The sequence below is a fragment of the Oreochromis aureus genome, linkage group 8, assembly GCF_013358895.1.
Source record: "Oreochromis aureus strain Israel breed Guangdong linkage group 8, ZZ_aureus, whole genome shotgun sequence".
NCBI lineage: Eukaryota > Metazoa > Chordata > Actinopteri > Cichliformes > Cichlidae > Oreochromis > Oreochromis aureus.
This window is the reverse complement of record NC_052949.1, coordinates 14,405,806-14,431,579: the sequence shown is the minus strand read 5'-3', so window position 1 is coordinate 14,431,579 and position 25,774 is coordinate 14,405,806. Positions and strand designations below refer to the sequence as shown.

At 38.8% G+C, this 25,774-nt stretch overlaps 1 protein-coding gene across 1 annotated transcript in view; it reads right to left on the bottom strand.

Moving 5' to 3' along the window:
* The window catches only part of LOC116329830 (zinc finger protein 385B-like), an 80,080-nt gene extending 54,799 nt beyond the window's left edge, over positions 1–25,281 (bottom strand). Inside the window, exon 1 of the mRNA XM_031751928.2 lies at positions 25,171–25,281. Coding sequence (XP_031607788.2) covers positions 25,171–25,213 — 43 coding nt within the window. The 5' untranslated portion in view covers positions 25,214–25,281. The remainder of the gene's footprint in view (positions 1–25,170) is intronic.
* Between the last annotated feature and the right edge of the window lie 493 nt (positions 25,282–25,774).

The window sequence follows — 25,774 nt, the reverse complement described above, 5'->3', positions numbered from 1 at the left end:
GACCAATAAAAAAGCCTCAGCTCCAAAATCGACACCTTCAAGCTCGACTGAAATTTACACCTGCCCACATGGACAAGCCAAACACCTTTTGGATAAAAGTTTTATTGTCAGACAAGACAAACTTTGAGATGCTGTTGCCACAATGGGATGAGCTATGTTTGAGTTAAGCTGAGGCTTTCAAACCTGAGAGTAGTGTGCCAGCTGTCAATCATGGTGGTGGTACCATCATGCTCTGAGACTGTTTTGTTGCCAATGACACTGGTACACTGCACAAATCTGATGGAATAATGAAGGAGGAGGACTACCTCTACATTCTTCACCTTTACCTAAAATCAAAAGCTAAATGGTTAAAAATTGGACACAGCTGGGTGTTTTAACAGGACAATGGGTGACGCATGGGTGTATGTAAACCTCTGACTGAATAAGCAGTTAAGAATATTAATGGATGAATGTTTTATTCGTTTGACCCTGACTTAATGTGGCCATCCGGAACAACTTTGCTTGGCTAACTTATTTAAATAAAGGATTAAAAACATAATCTCAAATATTAAATACTACACTGCTGTCATGCCTGACTGTTGTTAAAGAATTCCACCTAATGACTTCTGTCACCACTCAATCAATAGACCACATATAAAAAATAGTTCCCCTGCATCCCTTTGTGTAACACTCGTGCTTAGTGTCTTTGTTTTATGGCCTGAGACAGCTGCATGGAAATGACCTGTCAGGTTCATAAACTACTCCATCAAGGGACTCACTTGTAGCTGCAATGTAATGTTCTCCACATGGGTGCCTACATAAACGAGGAATCATTCATTTCAACCTGACATGTAAATGGCTCTCTACAAGTCCCTGGTTGAAGCTCTTATTTGTGACACATCCAAAAGAGTCCTAAAAGTATATGTAACACCCAATTTTAGTGTATTTGACTTATTTTTTATGGAAAATGACCTGTTGTTTTCTTCCTAAAGATGGGATCTATGTGGGATATTAAAGGCTTTAGGGTAACTGAGTCTGAGAGTCTGAGAAGTTTAAAACATTATTTCCATCTCTAAAAGAAGGCCAAGTGTTTGCTTTGAAATCACAGGCAGTTTAGTATCAATGCTTCTGAAAGGTTAAAGGGACTTTGTGGGGTGTTACACAGAGCCTAAAAGCTAACAGCAGCATTTGTACAAACTCCGGCCAGGTGGATCCCGAGCTGACAGACTGCTATAAAACTGGCAACCTGTTAAGCCTGTTTCCCTCAAGCTGCTCTCTGCATCTGTATGATGTGCTGTCTTGCCTTGATGTGCTGTTGTTTCACACCAGGGGTGAACATGTTTATCACTGAGCTCTGACAAATGAGGGCTTTTCAGTTAGCTTGCAGAGAACAATTTTTCATTTTGACTAATGTTTAATTTTTTTAATTTTTCAGTTGTGTGCATCAGCTTGTGGGTTATAACAGCATGTTTTCCCAGTGGGTCATTGTATAGCGTGGCAATTCTCTCCATAAAGCTGCACTTAATTCCCTGCAATTATGCTGTATATCTATTACATTATAAAGGCTATGTGGTGATATGCTTTTATTCCTCGACTGTATCCTCCACATATCTGTCTATATACAGTTAAATCTATAATAATCACATAGAACTACAAGGTGGCCTAGGAATATCTTCCAGGGAACTAAGTCCCCTATTTAGACTGGCCTTTAAACATTAAGACAGAACAAATGCAACACCCCTCCAGGCAGCTAATCCTCCTGAACTTCTGAACTTCTGGGCACTCTTTCTAGTCTGCGATCAAGGAAACTTCTTGGAATAAGCAACCTAACCCAGATGTGTTGAGAGGTGGACAAAGGCCTTTAGCTATTTTACGCAAGGCAGCTGTGAAAGGGATGTTTTGGCGCACGCATATGCTCTTTAAAAATGGCATTAAACCAGACACTGATGCCAAGATGACTTCTCTCACTGCAGCACCTGTCACTGTTCCATTACATCAACAGCAGACGACAGCAGACCAAGCACTTGGCCTGCAATGGAAAAATTGGACCGTGGCGGAATATGATGTTTCTAATAATCACTACATACGATATATCTGATGAGAGAATCATTTTCAGGGGTGTGTACTGTACCATGTAAAACCTCCAGAGGCTATAGTACACATCTTTCACATAACTTACTTCTACCATCAGACACATTTTTTCAGTCCTGACACTCAGAATAAATATTAAGCAAATGAATAACAGAGGGACTACAATTACAGTTGTGTCGCTAGGCAACCATGCTCATCCTGTGTGAATATGACTTTGAACCGTTTCCACACAAAGTGCAGGTCAATTATGCTGTAATTTGTGCTGAAAAGGCCAAAAAAAAAAAATTGGTAAAAACCCACATTCTGCAGAAAAGCACATGAAAAAGCAACACAGTAAATTCTTCAGAGAGCTGGAGGTAGGAATGGGATTTGGACGCATTTTCGTGAATCTGAATCCAGTTTGGAACTGGTATCAGCTGGACTGAATCAAGAGGTCATAACAAAATGAATAAGAATCAAAAACAAATGCAACCACGAACACCAAAGTGTTGGAAAGCAGCAGGATTTTCCTGTTGAATGTATTTAAATAAATTGGTAGAAATGTTCATGTAACATACGCTTAAATAGCATGGATAATACAACATTGTGAGGCTGTCAATTATTTATTCTTGCAAACCACAGACACATCTATTAACAGAAGTCTGGTTTTTATTTGCTCAAAGAGGTATGTAGTGATTTTACTTTGCTATGATAGCTCTAGTGAGCTACACTTAAGGATGACTGAGCTACCATATCTTTGCATACCTTACAGCAAAATGTACCTTTGAGACTGAGGATGAAAGATTTAGAGAGGACTTTGTGAACAAGGAGTGAGGAACCAAATGTAACCCACACTCAGAATCCAGCTGGAGTCAGAGGGGAGCTGTTGATGGCATGTAATCTATTGATCACTGTGCTGAATCTGGATACATCAGATTACAAAACAACATTACCTCAGCTTTGGTACAATGGGAACATTTTATGATTGGTCACCACTTTCAGCCAGTTTTCCCTTACATCTTACAACTCTGACACTGACACTGAAAGTCCATCTTCTGGTTCCAGTTTGTGTCCCAAGAGGTAAAGAGAAAACTGAGATACTGAGTCAAAATAGGGGATCAGTATTTTAATCCAATGCTGTTGAAGTCTGTGGAAGGAAGCTGTCAACTGTTTTTTTTAAGCTGAACCTCAAAACCTAAATTCAGGAACCAGTGCAGTCTCTTCAGAATTGCATTTATATAATACTAACTGTTTAACAGAGGAATGAAACTGTTAACTGTATTGTGGTCCTTGTGTGGTAATAGCTTTGGACTATGGGCATTAAAGGTGCGTTAAAGGACATGATGCTGAGGACCAGGATTTGCTTACTGTCTAGACAGACTAAAGGGAAGTTATCATGCTGATTTTCAGCTCTGTGTATTCATTGTAGGATTCTAATAGAGTACCTTTCAATGACTGATGGTTCAAACTACTTATTTTACTTACGTTGTCCCTTAGTTCACCTGCCTGAAGCGAGTAGTTTTAGCTCGATTACCCCTCCCTCTAAGTCAATATTTGTATTTATTTTTAAATATTAAACCAATTCCCCCAATCTAATCTTAACCAACTGCTGTGAGACCAAGGTAGGGAGAGTAAGTTTAAAAAAAAAAGGTATTTTAAATTTTGTTTATGGTAAGTAGATGAAGACTAAGGCTGAACTTACTGACCTCAGTATGATGGTAAAGTAAGGGATCTAATAAAGTATAACTACTTGTAGTCAGTATATCAGTTTATGTCAAAGCTGAACCAATTACAAGTCAACTAACAAATTAGTTAAGGTTTGCAATTAGCTTAATAAGTAGAATAAAAGTTAAAAAGGTTAATAAAATGATACATTTATCATAAAATATAACAAACCTTGACAATGAGGTCTTTATTAAGAAAGGAGTCTAAAGATATACATGACTCACCTGCGAGACTCAATAAAGTTTAAACGCAGTGAAGTTACACAAACACAGACACACCACTGAAAAAACCCACTGTGGGCATCGCACACACAGAAACACCAGCACAGTGTACACACCATTTACCATATGTATGTATGTATGTATGTATGTATGTATGTATGTATGTATGTATGTATGTATGTATGTATGTATGCATGCCATACAGACACAACTGTGTTGGCTTACATAATCCCAGAGCATGAGTGGTATGTGTCAGATCTCTGTGACAAGGTCATTTGCAAATGTTCCACTCATATAATGCAATGATTCACTCTGTTAGGTAAGTGAGTGGGAGCTGTTAGTAGGATGCATATTTTTAGTCTCTACATTTCCCTTTAGACTCAGCTGGTACTGGGAACTTGGGACGCTGATGATGAGCACGTGCATATTGCTGTACGCAACATTAAAACTGTAAAATATAATGTTCTACTGGGGACAACTATGATGTAATAAAACTGGAACAGATCTGTTGTCACACTTAAACCAAAATGAAGCAATAATACAGGAAGATACTTACTAAGACTCAGGTTAAGTGTAATTGACAGTTTTGTTCCCCCAAAATTTTGATGCAACACAAAATATTTTAGTGTACCGCATGTGAAGTCTGATTATTAACAAAACATATAAAAATGTTTCAAAGTTTTTTGGTTTCTAATCCTGGCTGGTACCTTTCTATGTTTCTGTATCTTCACATGCTTTCCCTGCGCATGTGGGTTCTCAGCTATGGTTTTCCCACAGTCCAAAGACATGAATTTTAGGTTAATGGGTGATTCTAAATTGGCCATAGATGTGAATGCTAACGCAACAGAACTGCAGCCTGTCCGACATAGGGTTGCGCAAAAAAACAAAACAAAAAAAATATTGGATACTTATTTAAAATTTAATTGATACCAACAGTGGTATCTTTGCTTCCAACAACTTCACACAGTACTGCTGCAGATAGACAGGTACACTGCCCCTCCCCTCTCTGTTAAGCTGGGCATACACTGTGCGATTTTTGGCCCATTTTGAGCCGATTTTTCAGTCGTGCGACCGTTTTGGGGATCGGCCCGAGTTTCGCCTTAATCTATGTCGTGCATCGTGTAGTATACATGAGGTAACGAGAAGCGATTAACACCTCACGACCAGCTCCCGATCATCAATCGTATGGTCGCAAGAAAATCAAACTTGTTTGAAATCCTCTCGGCCCTCGTGAGGGTGTCAACGCAGCCTCTCACACTGTGCATGCGCAAACAGAAATGGAAGTAGAAAGACGGAGTGGCATGGCTGTGCAGCGTGTGATCTGGACACAAGTGATGGAGGCACAACTTGTAGAACTTTGGCAAGCTCATCCGAGCCTTTTCGATGTGGCCTCACAAAATTATCACGACCACAACAACTGTGAGAAGAGTTGGATGGACATTGCTGCTCAATTGCAGCCGCCTGGTCAATGTTTTTCATTAGCAATTTAGCAAAGTTGTTGTTGGTGGTGTGTGTGTCTGTGTCAGTTAAAGACAGAGAGGGAGAGACAGATTATGTGTTATAAGCTTCATGCAGCTTCAGCAGAAAGCCAGCATCATCATTAAAGACCCCTCACACCCTGGACACTCACTTTTTTCCCCCCTTCCCTCTGGTAAACGCTACAGGTCCATCAGGTCGAAGACAAACAGACTCAACAGAAGTTTTTACCCACAGGCTGTCAAACATGCCCTACCTCCACCCTGATTGGAGGATAACTGCACTGCCAACACTCATGGACATTACACCTTATTTATAAATCGTATTTCTGTTTATACTTCAATGCAAACAACACCCCTACCTCTTTAAACTGTATTTATTATAACATTATTTAGTATAGTTCCAACAGCACCCCCCCACTCAATGTGCAATATCACTGATCACACTGCACCTCTCAATGCACCTGCTAGTTAGATGGCATGTATGTGTATGTATATAGATGTAAGTGTGTATGTGGAAATATGTGTGTGTATGCATGTACGGATGCAAATATGTATATATACATATATGTATGTATGTGCGTGTATGTTTGCAGGTGTATGTATAACTTGTACATATCTTTCTTGTGTAAATGTAAATTTGTCATTGTGTAAATACTTACGCTATTGTGTACTTCACACACATGGAGAGATGCCAAACTGCCTTTCACTGTTCTTGTAACAGTGACAATAAAAAGCTATTCTATTCTATTCTATTCTATGTTATGGACGCACAGTGTGAGCACTCAGGTCGCATCAGAGCATCGGGCTGTATAGTGTGAGACCCTGGATCGTGACTTATGAACTTCTCACCCCTGCGATTCAATCGTACAGTTTGAGCAGGAGCTGAATAAGGCCACTAAAAAAAATTGCACAGCTTTAGCTGAACACAGCCCCTCCCCTCACTAGCAGCTAAACACAGCCGCGCACCCCCACTACCAGCTGAACAGCAGAATAACAAACTTGCCCAAGCGTCTAAAGGACTGACGCTCCACTCTTAAGAGCAATTATGAGCAGTCAGTAAAGCTCCCGTTTCAACATTTTAGTATTAAAAAGGTTATCATAAGTGCTGTAATGTGGCTTGCACACACATTATTATTAGTTATTTAACTATTAGCAATTATCTGATAATCACATTAGCCATATGCTGTTATGAAGGTAGTGGGCAGCAGCTAATAATGAAATTATAATGTCAGTGCAGAAGCTAAGCAGCATACACTGCCATCAGTCTTGCTCATCTGTAATGTTAGACAATGTTTAACAGTATGACATTTTTCCCCCCCTCATAGTCCCAGATTGAAACTGAGAACAGTCTATCAGCACCATTTTCCACTGCGATATCAAAATAGCATTAAGTATTTTTCTGGGTATCAATAGAGTGTGAAATAATAGTAATGGAATAAAGCCTGGACCACCGTTTACACTGTCTGTTGCCCTGTGACAGCTGGTATAGGTGCTAGCCACTCCATGACCCTGAATTGGATAAGGGGAAGAAATCTGATGGATGGGTAAGTATTTTTGAAGTGTGAAGTATTAATGAATATAACAGCATCATTAGATGTAGTGAAACTATAAAGTCAGAGAGAATTAAATTAAAACAAATAAAAACACGTGCTTCTCTAAGGCTGCTTTGCCAGATTCCCAACAAATGTACGTGTTTGGCATCGATCTTGTACACACCTCACAGCAAGGACCACACACACATACACACGCGCGCACAAGCTACTGTCTGTGGTGCGAGATTAGGTTCAATGTTAAACAAAGAGGCAGAGCAGGTTTCTGACATGCCAGCTCTTTAATTAGACCACTGGTATCTGAGGATATACTCACACACTCACACACACACACACACACACACACAGACACACACAAACTTGCACTCAGCCATGTTTGCATAATTTTAGAGGACATTACACTGACTTACAAAAGGTTCACCAAAAACCAATCCACAATGCACCATTTACCTTATTCTAACCTTTGTTGCAAGTCTGCAAAAAAACTTAATGATTAATGATGACTTCCTTCAAGGAAGGTGGGTCCCCACAGTGTAAATATAAATGGATTTATTTCCCCACAAGATAAGAATCATACACACACACACACTCTCACACACACACACAGACACACACAGATACACTTGTTATGTGCTAAATGTAATCAGAGTTGTCTGTCTGTCTAGTGTTTCTCACAGTGAAACAGTGCCATGAAGAGATATGAGCCAATCAGCTGTCACCTTCACTGATGTGTTCAGAGGCTCCAAGTGACTAGACAGCCCGGCATGCCATCTCTTTAGCCAAGTATTGCACCGCATTTGAAAACATGGCCAATTCAACTAACCCAACAGATTTAATACATCTCAAATTCATAAGATGGTCACACAACAAAAATGTATAAACTTTAAATCATTATCATCCACATACTGTAATATATTACATTTCATCTCAGCATTGCACACTGTTACTGGTTTAATAACACAAAGCCAACAGATCAGGAGATATTTCTTCATGGAGAATTTAAAAAACACAAGCTTTTTTCTTTAAAAACCCCCGAAACAAAACATGATTTTATACAAACAGAACTAATGCTGGGCAGAAAATGTTGAAAATTGTACTTCATTTATTTTTATCAACAAAATTATAGCAGTGTGTTATGGTCCCAGGCCTTGTTGCAGGGTTTGCTGTGTGTGGGAGTACTTTGTGTTGTGGTTTCCTGTCTATACAGGAAATTGTAGGAAATGCAGAAGACCGGCCAGTGTTCTCCAGAGCCATTTAAATCGTGCCTTTTGATGCTTCATCTCTGTGTCACAGCATCCCCATTTGTTTTTGTTTTTTAGTTATCATAATTTGTTTCTGACATACCCTTGCCAACTCATCCATGCACCACTTTACACCACTGATACAGATTTACAAAAATAACTTACTATAAAAATAATATTTGGTAATCTTTATTGAGTCGGTGGCGTGACTCTATGATCAATGATCATTGGTCTTTGATCAGTGGGGTTTGATCAGTGGTTGTTGATCAATGGTCATGTCAATTTGCATATTAATGATCAAGGAGGTGACCTCACAGCCCATTGTTCATTCAGTGGGCTAGTTTCAGTCATTATGCAAATGTATCGTTTAGAAAGCTGGGGCAACCTGCAGTCAGCTGAGACTGAAGAAGTCACTTGGATGAGTGACAAAACGTTTCTGCCACTGAAAACGCTACATCCAGATGAACACAATCAACCCTTTGGGCGTGACTCTATTGTTTCTTGAAATCTACGAATCGGTCGTATCACCCAGTATATTGCAGTAGCATCTAGAGAACACTAAAAAGTGTTTAGATCTGGGGTCAGTACTTATTTTTCCACTGTTGAAATGTTCTCCTTGAGTGGACTCTGACTCATGAAATTTACTAAAATGTTTACGGTTAGTGAAAGTAATAAGTCACTGATAAACTGGGGCATAAAGGACAGATAGAGACTTGGTATAAAAAAAGTTTCGAAGCCTCGAGCTGAATATTTTTATCATCTCCATTCTGGCATTTTGAAACTGGACAGGATGAGTTACATATGTATCTGACTGAGGAACACGGCACACCATATGGTATTGGCCGCCCCAAAGCATACCCTATTTTAAGCACTTTTCTTTAAAAAAACAAAAACAAAAAAAAACAACAAGATTTGAAACTAACAATCAACACCACAAAATCTTCAGGGAAATAGTTATTGGGTCACACATCAACTGAGCTGTGAGGTCATTTTCTATACAGTCACAATAGGAGCTGCCCCCTGCTCGTCCTTAGAAAGCATGCAGATTTGCAAAGAACATAAATGACTAGGACTACAAAAGTAGAGTCATCAGGCCTTCAGTCTCCTCTCCTAATTCAAAGTAACTCACAAGCTGTGGCAAATCCTTGATCGTGCAGCTCTTTTAAAAAAAAATCTGTTTGGATTGAATATCTGCAATAGTAGCAGATATAGCAATGGTATCCACATTCTCTGTAAAAATGCTGCTGATATAAAAACCCTTTTGGATCTTTTGCACAGAGCTGTTGAAGACAAACCATACAGGTTCCAGAGCATAACTGTGAAAAAAAAGAAGAAAAGAAATAGCTGTAGTAGCTTGGAAATGTCTTTAGCTTTTTCTGTGCCGTAAACCATTAAATTAAGATAATATGGTATGGTTTTAGTATTGGATTACAAAGTGAAATTGCGGTTTTGGGTATGTGAGAAGTTATGCAATAGGCAATACAAAATGCATCCAGTGGTGTAATGGACCGATGAGGAATTTGCAAAACAGGATAAATGCCTTCTAATCATTTTTTTTTCTTTTCTCACAAGATGTAACCAATCTCTACACTTATTGGTTACTTGTTCAGTCAGAAGGACGACACACATCCTCATCTGTAGCCAATTTAGCTTCTCAATCACCTAAATCGTGCATTATTTACCCACCAGAAAAGTGGATGGACACCCCACATGCTTAGCCTAATCATATCATACTTCTGCCTGTTTTAACTTCCATACAGGACGGATTTGATTGATGAGGTGTAGGCAGCTGTCTATGCAGTGACATAGACACTATGTGCTGTCTATGCAGCACATAGTGCATGTCAACACTTTACTAAAGAATAGTGCGAGGTAGCAGGTGTCCCTCTGTGACCTGTGAACTTTAGAGAAGTAGCTCACTGGAAAGCAAAGATCCTGTTCTCAGTATGGTAGAACAAGATTTGGAAGTCTGTTATTACTGACTTTTTGGTTATTTGATATATAACATATCCATCATAAAAATGTAACTGTTTTAAACATTAATAATTTTTGAATAATGCACTGTTTAAATTTTCAGCATTTTGCCAATTTTCTTAAATATGTTTACCTTGTGGGAGGGAAACAGAAGCAATGTAAATATAATCCACATCTTGGCACAAACTCTTAAAGATTTTCATAATCGGAGGGACCCAGTGCCCATGCCTATTACAATAAATCCCCGTCCTTGCACTTAATCTTCCTTCAGCCTTGACACATCCACACAAAGATCATTTGTGCTCTGTGCAAATACTGCTGAGGCAGGCCACAGCCAGGAATGACAAAATGTAATCTCTGTCGCCCAGGTGGAGTCTCTCAAACTGAAGTGCTTACCAGTACGTGGCCAGGCAGTCAGTGTGTGTGTGTGTGTGTGTGTGTGTGTGTGTGTGTGTGTGTGTGTGTGTATTTCCTGTCATATGGAGAAAAGGTGACGGGCCAGAGAACCCAATTAGCACAGAAAATGTTGTATTCTTTTCCATGTGCCCTACTATATTTCACAGTTACAGTGTTTTGTCCTCAAGGTAGTACACAAGTTTATTGCATCTTTCAATACATTTACTATTAACTTGAATGCAGACTCTACATCTTTCTTCAATCACCACCTACAAGATATCTGCCCTTTGAACAGATCAACAGGTTATAAAGATGTGTCATAAAGACATGACAGTAGCTATCTTAGGCCCCAGTGGCACGACCCATGAGGCCAGTTGCCAACCACTTGGCAACCACTGGCCAAACGACCAGTAAAGTAACAACTGTGCCTTTTGCAGCATGTTGGTTTCAGCATTAAGGGATGAATTTTACTTTCAAGGCAAATATTGTACATTTCTATCCACCTTTTCAAGTGTCAACACTCAGCCAGTAGTTGGCAAGTGTTTGCAGACAAGTCAGGATCTTTCATGCAAACTCCAGGCGAGTGTGCCAATCTGCTAACAAACAAATCAATGACAGTGTAGTACCATCTTTGCAACTAACTGCACATCTCCAGGCATCAACCACTTGCAAACTGGTTGGGTTTGCACATTCCTAGTGACCACAGGTTGCCATGCTGTCCCCAACTTGGGTCTAGGCCTGTGTGACCGAGGCCTAAGCTAATTAGTCGAGCTTGTAAAGGGAAAACAGGTCAAGGTGTTCATTGAAAAAAAGACAGTGGAGAGGCATCGGCTGTGGGTACCACTGAGTTTTTCCTTTATTCTTCTCTCCTTTTAGTCTGTTCATCTTAGATTTTAGACAGAGTTAATGTCAACACTAGTAATACTTCCAGGAAACATAATTGACACAGTGATGATGTGTTCCTGGCCAAATATGGATAAGAGAACAAATGGGATGCTGTTCCCATCAATAGTGATCCAGCACATGTACATTTATTTTATGATTTTACTAGTTAAATTCCTGATAGCAGCAAAGTGTTAAACTATTGCGAGTCATTTTCCTACTTTATTGTTGCCTTTTTGGTGCATTCAGACCCCAAATGTGTTCAGTGTTTTGTGTATTATTTTGTTTTATCCATTAATGGCTTTTGAAGTTACATTTGAGTATATGGATCTGACTAAAAACTAACTAGAAATATATATGTAAAGCAAAATGTTACAGCTTAACCATATAATGCAACCCAGTGTATAAAGCATTAGTATTACTTTGTTGCAGGGATTTAACAGGTCATTTATTGCCACATCTGCATGAAAGGTTAAAAATGTTTTTGGTACATACATAATCATGAGTGGGCATAATGGATATAAAAATCTCATTGACATGTTTCGTAAGCATTCAGGTATTCTATGAAAAAGCAGCAGAGGACATGGGATTAAGTTAAGGACAAAGAATGGTGCAGTGAGAGGAGAGGAGAGGAGAGGAGAGGAGAGGAGAGGAGAGGAGAGGAGAGGACATGTGAAACCCTAAATGGGAGGTCAAACAAACAGAGCTATTTAAATAAAAATAAGGGCAGCAGACAGTAAATGACACAGACTATAATGGGAAGTAAATCATGAGTAAAAGCAGGGTAAGCCAAATGGGAAAACCGTGATGTTGTGGGAACTTATGAATAACTTTTTTTTTTAAATCTGGGGGAGGGACCGCTCTTCAACCAAGGGCAACAGCAATTGTGGGCATCTGTCATCGGCCATCTGGGAGAGCCCTAAGGCTACTGTAGGCACCAAAGCAAATGTGACCTGAGCACGAAGGCAGAGTACAGAAAACGCAGTCGCACTGCAAACAGGGATTTTTTTATAAAAAGTACAAAATTACAACTTGGTAACAATCCAATGAGTCAAAACATTTGATGCAAAAATATGTTGCAGCATTCAAATCATGATGAAAACGTACTAAGTAAATTAAACAATTCAAGAGGTGTTTTTAAAATACTGTTTATGGTTGTTTAGTTTCTGAGAGGAACAGCTTTCATGAAGAGAGTTGGATGTAAGACTTGATAACACGCTCTTTACTTTGGACAGGGAACAGAAGAAACATGAAGTCCTTTTTATCTTATAAAGTGTAAGAATTAAAATTCTATATCTCAGTTTTGACTGAAAAAGTTAAACGCAGACCTAATAATAATTACATTTAATGTATAGGGTAATAAGTGTACAGGTGAGACGATGTTATTGTTCTTCTCATTCTCAATAGAAACAATATAGAATATTCCTGTAACCCTTTAAAGCCAAATGCGTCATATTTGATGATATTTGTATCCCATTTTGTGAGTTTTTGAGACTTCTGCACCTGAAAAAGCAAAATGATTTGAATAATACATTTTTAAAGAACACACCAGATGTAGCAAATATAGTACAAATTCACATTAATTGCAGGTTCACTAAACACAGCATTTTCTAACAATTATAATTTTCTGGGAATTATTTCATGGTTCCGACTTTAAAGGGTTAAACTATTTTGTTTGTTTGGCCCAGATATAATAAATAATAAGCATCTTTTTCTAAGACTGGATGAACTCAAAAAGAATCTTTAAAATGCTTCAAGTTAAAATTTGATGCTAAATTAAAATAATTTTGATGAGTTGACATTTACTAACTAACATGTCACCATATATTTAACCACTTATTTTTGGCAGATTGAGAGGCATCCAGTAAAATGTGGAGAGGAACTGCTGATTATAAAGAGATAGATTAGTTTGGACAACTGTGTTAGATGTGGGCTGTTGGAAGGGATTGGCCTGCAGTCAACTGTAAATCCGCCTCTTCCTTCCCTTCACACTCAAAACAAGACTTGACCTAAATTCTCGTTAACAGTTTTAGATATGTTTAACCATGGGCACCTACTGCACGATGCCAACAAAGTGGGAATTTATAAAGAATTGTTGGAAGATATTAATGGAATGCCGACATCACTGTGTTTTTTTCTGCATAACACTTGGCTAACTTGCTTAGCAGTGCAGCCAAGACGAATGTATCTCCGATATAAAAAAACTGCACGCTTACTTACTGCAAGTGAATCCAAAAAATTTTATGAGCTCTTATTTTATATGAAATGTGTGAGATCAGCATCATAAGTACTGTACTTGACTAAAGATGCTGTGGATGTTTTATAATATACATGTTAAAAATCCTGCAGATCAGGACTGACGGGCGACACTTTGCCTCAACGTATCTTTTACCTTCGTTATTAAGCTCAGGATACACAGAGGGATGTTTCAGATCCCAGTTGCTGAGTTTTGGAGCAGCCAATGGCAAGCTGCTGCAGTTCTGCCTGATTTAAGGGAGTTATTCGGGAGGCTCAGAGAATAAAATGTCTGTGGCCAGTTTCAGCTGGTAGCCTTTTTGTTTTTTCTGACTCCAGCAAATGTTTTTGGAGTCTAAAATTAAAAGCATTTTCTATAACCTGTGCAGTCTTCATGGAGGAGGAGGAAATGTCTTCAATCATTTAAAGGTTTCGGTGTCTGATACGCTGTCTTCAAAGATTCAATCTGCCTTCAGGCTTTACAACACTCTGTCCTACAAGTGTATCTAGTCTTTAAGTAACCGTTTCACCTTTAACTTAGATTTCCAACTTAGCTCAACTCCTCCAGGAATCGGTTTGGCATGCCAAATGTGTGTTTTGATCTGTAGGTTGAGGCTGGCTGGATTATTACTTTCACAATTTAAATTCTGAAAATAAACTAGGATAGAGGCGTAGGATTAAAAGTAACAAAAACCGACTTGGGGAAAAGCGAAATGAAATTAACTTTTCACAAGTTTACATTTGGAAAAGACCCCTGAACAGTTTTCACTTTGTGTTCCAGGCAGTTCTCACAACAATGGTAATGCAGGCCAAAGCTCCGACTAAGAACATTTAAAATCATAGACACATGCACCTTATTTCTATCTTTTTATCTTTGGCTCCAAGTTACACACTCAGTGCTTTTAGAACTTGAGCAAACACTAAAAAAATGCTTATGCTAACTGATCGCCTGCCAAGCAAATAAAATACTTCCATTCGTAGGAGTGACATATGCTTTCCATGTGGAGTGAGAGCAGAGGGTGGGAGGAGGGATGTATGGATGACTAATGAGGATGACTAAGAGCTGTTTTCAGGGTGGTTTTCCATTTCATTTGTCTAGCCCATGTCTGGCCCATAAGTTGATAAATATATATTGCGTGGAGTTGATCGTGAGACCCCTGTGTAACAACTCCTGATTCAAAATATACAGGAGATATTTAAAATGCACACATAAGCACTTATGGTTCACAAGGAATTGTCTCTACAATCATCTCATATTGTAAATTCAAACTATTATTAAATAGCATGTATGTTATAACTTACAAAAAAATGAACATAAAATAAGATGAAAAATCCAAGTGCTAATCAAATGTGCAGCAGTTGGCACAGAAGTAGCAAATTAGAGCTTATAATATAAATAATTTGGAATATCAGAGATTCTATAAGACAAAGCAAAGATGGTGGTTGAAAATACTTTTTAAAACCTTCTTTTAGGGTAAAAATCACCAAACGTTTCAAGTGGCTTTTATCAGATTTGACTGGTGAATCCATAACCACCATCAAAATAAATGAACAAAATAGCTACCTGCATAAATAACTATCCAGCCACACTTTAGGTTAAATACCTTGAGTCATTAGCTAGAATGGATGATGTAAATCTAAACGCAGCAGGCAGGAATTGAGCGGTGTTTAATTTCTAGAGCCCACTGTCCAATGTTGACAGATGACTGCAGATAAGATCACTGTTCCCTTTCTGCTCTAACCATCCATCCTTACTATCTGTGTTGACTCATGCTGGAAGCCTGACAGACCAAATTGGATTGACTTTTAATTAGAAGCACTCCCTAGGTAAAATGGGTTTGATTCGCTGAATGATCCTGTTATCCCATTAATGCTGTCTGGTTAGGAAACCCATCTAGACTTGTTCATTCTGACAAATAAACCAGCTAGTTAAATCTAGTTTTAATCACATTCGCTTAATAGGTTGATACAATATAGCAAACACAATGTCATTCGTGGCTTTCATTGCTGAATAAGTCAATAATTGTGCTTACCAGAGAATTATGATTACTAGAATAATCTAGATTTAAAACTGTGGCAGTTCCGCCCCAGGGCTTAGCCCTGAATGTTCTGATATCATCCGCAGATTTCACCTGCTGACAAAAAGTATTGGATCACACCTCTTAATATTTGAATTCACGTGTTTTGATCCCAGCTACCTAGCCATGCAGTCTGTCTTAACAAACATGGGTGGACCTAAAGAGCTCAATGAATACGAGTGGGGTAGCGTAGGATGTGACTGTTGCAACATAGGAAAAAATAATACCTTATGATCAACTGTAAATGGTATTATTACAGAACTGAAGAGTTTAAGACACAAAGCAATGCAGCTAAGTGGGAGACCACATAAAGCTACAGCTTGCCAAGTGCTGAGAGGCATCGTGCGTGAAAGTCACCAGCTCTCTGCTGACTCAGTAACTGCAGCACCTCCTCTGGCATTAACATCAGCATAAAAACTGTGCCAAGAACTTCATGGCATGTGTTTCCATGGCATATAGCAGCTCCTGTAGTTGTTATCTGCACCCGGCTTAGTATTTTGTTCATATAATGTGATGAGCCCAGTAGGGGAAATCTACTCAAAGCGAAACAAACCATACAGAAAAACAAAAAGAATACATAGGAGCTAAGAACAAGTCACTGTTTTGGATTTACATGTAATTGTAATGCCATCATTCCAGATGACAGTTATGTGCAGAACCCTTTGCACCATTAGATCTCACTTTTCTCACTTTATAGCACTTTAAAAGTCTCACAAGATTTGGTCTAAAAAAATGATGTTTACGAAAAGTCTAAGAGGCATAACCCAGTGGAGGTACAGGTGTTACCTACTTCTAAAACCACATGAAATAATGCTGAAGTATTTATGAAACATTGCATTTTTGCTCAGTCCTAACTAGGAGACCACACTGAGTAGGTTTGCTTGATGTTATTTTCATTAATGTAACAAAAGAAAAAACACCACAGTTGCATTGTCAAGCGTACACTCTTAAATCTACTCATTTGGCTAACTTTTTCAGGCGTATATGTGTCACTGAAAAGGCAGGTAATTTTGGTGGTTTAATGCATCCAGTCTGTGTCTCCTTCAGAGTATGCTGTTTGTGTTGTATTTGTTAAGACTGAGCACCCAACACGCTACCTATTAGTTGCTACTTTATTAATTATAGGGGATAATTCAAGCCAAATTACAGATTTTTTTCATAAATGACTCTGAACTGATCACTGGAACCAAATAATTTTTAAAAAACTGCCTTGACCATGTAACTGTGACCACTTACATTATGAAACATGTTCATCAGCTGTTACTCTGAAATATTCATCTGTCACCTGAGCTAAATTCTCCACATGAGATGGAGCAGTAGAGTGCAAAGCATTCTTCCTCTACTATTCACTCCATAAAACCTGTAAACAAGAGTAATTTATCATCATGAAATTGAGTCACATGAGCCTAATGATCATAACTTAGTAGACATAACAGCCCAAGAGCTTCGCTATCAACTCTCTATGATTCAGTCATGATTGAAACCAGACAGCCCGAGCAGCAGAGCCATGCCATAATGGCTCTTTCAATTAACGGCCATTTAATTTTGGCTGCTTGAGTGGTCTTTTGTGCACAGTAGCAATAGCCGTTGGAGAGAATATAACACGGCATTTAATAGAGGAACAAAGAGCAAAATTATTTCAGTATAAGAAGCTGCATGACAAGTCAGGTGAGAAGCAAAAGCCCTTTGATCTCAGGAGAAACAGCAAAGACCGAAAATGTTTCAAATGGATGAGGTGCTACCTCCTTGGCAAAAAATGTAGAAAATTTCATCAGCTTTATTTTCTGACTGAATCTACTACAACTACAAGAGTTTTAAGGTTGGGGCATTTTCTCATTAACACGATTATTCAAAGCCTATATTTTGTCAGGCTGTATAGAGCAGAGGTTGTCCTCGTGCATTCCTATAGAAAGGATAAATGTACCAACTAGATTAAAACACGTCAAGATGGACTGCGTTGAGGATCTGGACAGGCCAAAGCTCAAACAACGGTGGCAGTTTTCCATATCTGCTTTTTTTCTTTATTGTGTTTTGCTTAGTTTAGTCATTCAATACAAATAGATTGAGAGATACAACATGGTTTAAACCCTGACTTGTATAGTCCACATATAGATATAGCTAGATAAAGCCTTCATAAATGTGTTGGTATGAGTGAAGGTGGTTTGTATTGTAAAAGCACTCTAAGTAATTAGTAAGACTAGAAAAGCACCATAAAAAACGATTCAATTTACCATAAAATTGAGTCTGATTGAGTGCTACAAGGTTGTACAGAGTGTTTACTCTTGCATCTAAGCCTACCAATATTGGCCTTGTAATGCCAAGAGGAGTGTTGGATCAAGTCATGTCCCCCTGTGCATGTAAGAGGGGGGCTGTAACATTATCAGCAGGAGGGCTCCAAGTGCTCTGGCCAGGACTAGCTTCCCTACTATCAGCAGCTTTAATTGCACTTACAGTAACATAACGATTCGTTGTCAGCTCATCTAACATTGTCTTCACTCTGTCCATTCACTGCCACATACAAACACACACAGTGTAAAACAGCACCGGGGGAGTGCAGAGAACGTATGACAGCAAAAATGTAGTCGATTCTGAGCTGAACTGTAAAGAATCTTAGGCATGACAATACCTAAAATCAAGCTGTTTGGTCAGATGGTGCCTTTAGTAATTATCCCAGCTTACAGTGCAGTGACAAAAACACAGACACACATAAAGTGTGATGTAAGTAAGAAACACAAAAGGAGAAAAATGCATTTCCTGCTTATTCTTTAAGTTCAATTTCCCACACTGGTAACTGGGGTTTAGTTATGAGAACTACAGTATAGGAAGACAAGGCAACGACATTGCTCTGCATGTAGGAATAGTCAGTAACATTTGTGCTTCATCAACAAATGTGCTCCCCCACAAGGACACACACCAACACATAAACTCAAGGTTTGTTTCATGTTGTCATTCAATTCAGACCAGAACTTGGGAACATTGGGAACATTGGGAATTAGCTCTGCAAAAAACAACACATGTGAATGATTTGTGTGGCACAGGCCAACTGTGCCACAGCTAATTCCAGTAAACCTGAAAACTACCCAATCAATACACTGTCTGAAACTTCAAATCTCAGGTCTAACCTGCAACTGCAACATAACACAGCTAGCTGCAGTTAGATTAAATATACATTTTTGTCATTTACTGTTAATTCAACAGATTATTAATTCTGAATTAGACCATGACACTAAAAACTGGACTATACCAATATCGGTACTGAAAACGAAAAATCTGACTTTTGTTGTGATTTAGCTTTATATAAATAAAATGTAACCAAAATCCACACAGTTTTAGTAAAAAAGTCAACTGAAGGCCATATCCTGACGAATTTTATGTGACGATCGGCAACATGACCAAGCGAAACCTTTTTATGGATTAAACGGTGCAAAATTATTCAAACACGGAGACCAGTCTTTCTCGCGAATGACCTTCAGCCCATTATGAAGAATAATTTCTCTGTCATCACACACATATATGGGCGTAAACACCCACATATACACAAAGCACACACACACACACAAAGAAAAGCGTTTTCGCACAGCTTCCTGCTGTGCTGAATCTGTACCTGCAATGCAGCCACAGGGGAATGGAGAGGTAATGGGCCGTGCGAAAATCCAACTTCCCACACAGCCCTTAATATGTCTGTGCATCCCTCTGTCCAGATGAAGGGGGACTCGAGGAGCTACTATCCATCTGAGCTGGTGTAACATTTGGCTCCGTTTGCGTCTAGAAACACATGTTTGTGTTTTTAAATGGAAATAAAAGGTGCATGTGGAGGCAAAATTGCTCAAAGAACATTTTTCAAGCACTGCGGCAGCAGCGTGCTTGCTTTCAAAAACAAGGAGGGGACGCTAAGAAATCACTATTCACACTTTCTGTATACATCTTGCCCTGTGATTACATGACACGATGACAGGAGGCATTTTTGTTAAAAACTAGCTTGCTCCATGTGAGCAAGAGGAAAGTTTGCACCTTGTTTTTCAGTGAATGTTTCTGACAGCGTTTAAATTTTTTTAAACACCAGGGAAGCAGATGATCCAGCCACAGGCAAGAAAATGCATACCATAGTATACATGTGGTAATGCTCTATATGAGCTGCAAACAATTTAAGATGTAACCAACCAACCATTTGACTTCATCGTAAGCACAGGGTTTATCTTTTTTCAGCTTTCAGTTTATCACAAGAGTATTGACCACCTTGTTGTCATAATGTACCTTCTATCGATCATTTGTGGGTGTTTTGACATTTTGTACAAGCTCTGAAGGACTGCATTTTCACTCAGATAGAAATTTGTTATTGGGGTTCGCTCGACAATCGGGGAGGTGGCTCTGCCCTGTCTTCACCTCTGAGCAGCCAAATAAAGATCACTGTTATCAGTCCAGGGGCAGGTTTAAGCTGCCAGCCTGTGAAGGAGACTGTCATCTGATTTGTAATGACACAGCCAAAGAGCCATTACGTCTTTGATGGGAGATTTAAGCAGAAATCCATTTCGGAGGGTCTGAGGAAAAGCAGGCTTGGATGGGAGGGGGGTTGGGGGTTGGGAAGAGCAATCTATTGTGAGTCTATTGTGATAAGGTGTAGACTGCACCTGCAATTTGCTAGTGGAAGCTTCGTTTTGACGATAACTGTGGTTAGTTATTTCGGCGACAGTCCATTTCAAATTATTACCGATGCTTTACAGAGGTTTTTTTTTCCATCCGATTAGTCACACCGAATGAAGACAGAAGTGTTTTGTTTAAACATTTGCAGTCCTTTTTCATGCTGCTATCGGACATCTGCAGGGAGAATGTGTGTTAACACCACAAGCAGCCGCTGCAACAATGAAATCAAGGGCAGAAAATGGCTGCCACACGGCTGAGAGACTTTGGCGATGTGGACTGCATACAGCTCTTTTCTCCACATTACTACTCCCCGTTTTAATTTTCTTACGCAATTCCAAACAAAAGCAGCAAAAACTATATGATGCTAATACAATACTAACCTTTCAATTTGATGTATACTCCCTTTAATTATAAACATCCTTAAGATGTAGTTCACAGAAAAAAACTGCTTTAAAAAAACAGTTGTTTAATTTAGTTATTATTAACAGTTTTTCATTTTTTCTTTTTTTTTCTTTTCTAAGCATTACTGAGAAAATTTGAAAAGATTATTAACAAAATCAATCATTATTTGCACCTCTTCTGAACAAAATCATAATGTAATGGTGACATTGCATTCTACTTTTTATTAATGACTTATTTAATTAGACTAATATTAAGGTTCTGTTTGTTTATTTAAATATTTTACAAGATTTGGACAATGTACAGAGTAGGCTTATCGAAAAAACTTGTTACTGTGATAGTAATTGGTAATAATTAGTAGTAATAAATAAAAATACTATCTCATTAGGTATTGACTTACAGCAGTATTGATACCAACAGTCCTGTCTTCTTGTCCTCCAGTTGACACACAGCTTCATACGACACCTCTCTGCATTGCACCCATGCAGTCAGTTATGACCGCAGCCTGCCAGCTACACTAGTTAGCAATAGCTGACAACTTAGCACGCCAACCTTTCATCCATTTGATGAAGCTTCTGTCTTGAAATAGTCAACATGCTAACACTGAGGCTTCAGAATGCTCACTCCACAATCAGTGAATGATGTCATCCATGTTTTATACTGTCTATGGCTGAAACGTGTTGAAATTAAAATTCTCTTCAGCACTGCCGATTTAACCTTTGTCTGTTTGTTATTATTTAGGTTTTTTTTTTTTTTATCTTAATGTTTATTGTCAAAATAAGAAAATGTGCTTGTTTCTTATTTATTTAGCCCTAATTATTTAGTTTCATTGGGGAAAAATTGTCAAAAGCACTAAAATAATTTAATATATATATAAAAAAAAATATGAGTCATATTCTTACCGCATTATCCTTACAAGGAGTATGGTGACATGTTAATAATATCAACACAATACTCCTAACTTTTTTTTCTCTGAAAAGCTCTTTTATATATATACTACACACTATATATTTACTTTATACTATAATTACAGTATTGGAAAATATTCTGTGTTGACTGTGATGTTTCTCAGTCCAGACTGTGGAATTACACATCACCCTATTCTGACAGTACCTCTGTTGTAGCTACTCACCAGTCATTTTTATATGCTTTAATGCATTTCATTAGAGTGGTCGAGGAACTGTTTCATGTTGATGCTAGTGTCTTCTCCTACTTTATTTGCATTTTAACTCTCAGGCTCCAGAGGCTCTTCAAATAAAGGCAGCGAGCTCTGCCTGTCAGTTGGCTGTCAAAGCCATTAGTCATAAAACACATTAGGAATGCCACACCCCATGGCAGCTGTATAGTATTCAGGAGTACCAATGGGATATCTCATCAATCTCTGTTTACAGCACAGGGAAAAACACTGTTCATTTTACCACCCTGACTCAAAAGACCCGAGAGTGGCGTCTCCCTGCATTAAAAAAATCTTCTGTCACACCAACGGGAAGAAAAAAGAAAAGCAATATTGCCAACATATCAACAAAGAATGATTTGTGGATGAGTGTTCAATCTTTGTTGGACTTTATCAGCAGGAGCCATGAGTCCATTGACAGCTAAGGGCTGGAGATCAAGCTGCTCCCATCCCAATCTCGTTCCACATGATTATTCTCAATTTCACAGCTGATGGTTTTTACTGAGACAGATGGCGCCGGCCAAATGCCAAAGTACAGAAGAGAAAGCTCCGAGGTAGGAGAAAAAGTTAAAGAAGGGGGTAGGGAGATAAGCTGGTCACTCAACTTCATCACCAATGTTTGGAATGGTAGTAATCTGTGAATGTGACCTTTCTCCACGGTGCAGGACGATGAGAGATGTGGTGTCTCGGTAGATGCTCTTGGGTTTGAATATACAGACAGGCTGCTAATCTGAACTTGAAGAAGCGAGGGGGAAACATGCACTAGTGATGAGGTGCCAGTGCAGGTAGAGGCCAAAGAAATGAAGATTCTGTGGGAATCTAAAAAATCTTTACCCCATCTATTAAATTCATAGAGCTGCATTTGTCCCTAGTTGCACATGTTTTTTGTTAAAATTAGCTTATAATGAGCTCAATTATTTATTAATAGCTCTTTATTATTATTTCAATTAAGCAATTAAGATCCAAAACTCCAAATTATTGAGTTTACCATCATATAAGACAAACAAAAGGTGAATTAAAGGGCAGCTCTTCTCTCCAAGCTTACCACATTTATTGTGAAAAACACTTTTCCCCTCTTCCACAAATAGCTTTTGCATTGGGAGGCCTTGCACCATAATATGTTGAATTGTCTTAAAAGCTGCTAACTTACCAAACCTCTCATTACCTTTGCTCCTCATTACTGAAATTACCTTTATGATGATTTCAGACGTTCTTCCTTTCTAAAAGAAATCGAATAACAATTACCCGTTTGCCTTTCTGTACTGTAAGTACTGCTTGTCGTTAGAAACTTCTGCCAGTCCATTTCCCACATGTATATTTAACATAATGTGCACTGAGTTTGTCTCTGGATGAACTAACCTATGTACAAATTTAGCTAAATGACTGCTTTCATGCTGAGACTGGAGAGAGTGAGTCTGGCCCAGCTGTATACACACCTAAGAACCCAACAGAATCACACTTGGTGTTAAAAAAAAAAAGTTAAAAAAGAAAAAATAAACTCCACCAGCCTCACACCGGAGGAGTGCTAGTGAAAATTACAGCATCACTCAGGGGAGCGGGCAGTTGAAGGTGTGGGATTTGATGAATCAAGGACCTTTTGTTCACAGCGAAAATGACTGGCTTCCATGCAGTTGGAAAGAGCATCTCCTCGCCAGAGCTTGGCAGGGAGGCAGCGTCATTTGGAGCCATTTATGTTTGAAGCTGACGCAGAGGGGGACGGAGGCGAGCAAGGTCACCGAAAGAGGATGCAGAACGTGATGATGTGGCCAGTGCTGGGTGTTTAAGTGTGTCTACTCTGCTTGAATTGAGCAGCAGCTGAGTAGCAGCTGAGTATGCCAGGGCCGCACTCACGGTAATGATGGAGTGAGACGCTCACATCTATAGGAAGACTGAAGTGAACCTCAAGCAGCACAGCTGAGGTTTCCTGACACTAAATGACACGATGAGCACACACACGTGTGAGTATAGAGCCAGCTACAAGTTTATCATTTGATTAGACCCTAAATTTGACAGGGATTACTCCCCAAAAAAATCACCTGTTTTTGGTGTCGGCTGCAGCTGAATATTCGCCACTTGTGATAATACTTTGAATTAAAAAAAATAGAAATGGCATTTTGAAAACTATTTTTTTTGTATTTCACACAACAAAAAATGAGTCCACTGATTGAGAAAACGACGAGTAATCAGTGAGTTCAATTTTCGTCTTGGGAATACAATACAACACATGTATTTTCCAGAACCTTTCATCCACAGTGATTTGCGTTTTTGCCCCCTCCACATATACTAACAGATGGAGATTTTAGATTTGGGGTTCAGTCTTATTCAAAGATGATTGAGCCAGGACCACCTGCACTACACCTGCTAGTACTAAAAGAAAAAAGTTTGAAAAGAGAAAGCATATTTGGGTTAGCTCCAAATATAGTATAGGCATAGGGCATAGGAAGAAGAGACACATATGGGGTTGACTCTTTTTTCTTTCATATATATCTTCATTAAATGTTAAAATTATTCCACAGAATAGTGGCCGACATCCTTAAGGGTCTGCACACACACAACTACAGTATGAAACACACACACAGGGATTCAGGGATGTGCACTGAGACACTCGAAATGCCTAAAAAAATCCCTGAGCTCCAGGGTTTAAATAACTTCATTCACAAACCCAGGTATGCCTCTGACCTCCATCAACACCACCAGATATGTGTCAGGATATTATTTCTTCTTAAATATGACTAAGGCAACTACTATAACCAACGACGATTAATACATGTGATATTTGTGCCTCCAAAACACTCAGATTTTAAAAGTTAGAACATTTTTTTTTTTGGTCAAATATTAGCACTTTTTCATACACACCGACAAACCAGACACAAAACTGGAACCCTTATCCACCAGGAAAAGAAATAAAATATCGACATGTTTTTTAAATTGATATACAATGTTTTAACTACTACTTCTTACTTACTTTAATTTAAAATAGAAAAAAATAGTAAATGCATTTCTATCAAACGCAAAAGAAAGACACTGTAGAAAGATTTAGTCGATCCGAAAGCGCAGTCCGCAGGTGTCCAAAGCGACGTTCACACACAAACAGCCTCGGAATACAACATTTAAAAAACATTCCTACCTTTGTAAGACGGTTGCACAGCTCCTGTGTCCCTACAGTCCATTTCCAGCTGTCACAGATTACAGCGCGAGCTCAGCTGCAGGCGTTTCAGTCCCGCGAGCGAGTCCAGAAAAGATAAAACCACGAGGGTAATGCGCGCGCGCTGTGGCACCGCCGCCTGCGCGACAGAGATACCGAATCACTGCGCGCGAGGATGTGAGGGAGAGGAAAAAAGGGCCAAATGAAATCAGTCGGTGTGAAAACAGGGTTGGAGCAGCAGTGGCAATGAACTGTTTGAAATGTAAAATGTTAATAAGAGCGGGCTACTCTTATTACTATATGAAGCAACCCAAAGAATTTCAATATAAGTGTAGAGCGTTTTTTTTTTCCAGAAATTTCTACTTATTCTACTCTGTGATTGATTAGCTTAACTGATTGACTGATAACTGATTTTATTTAATAGGGCCTTATTCAAACAAACTCAATATAGCCATCTTTTTTACACAACCACTACAAAAACTTTCCTCAAGTTGTCCTACAAGAGACAAAATCAAGAATAAATCAAATGTAAACATAAACATGAGCAAATACATGTGCACAACTGTAACTCTTACGTCAGACAGCC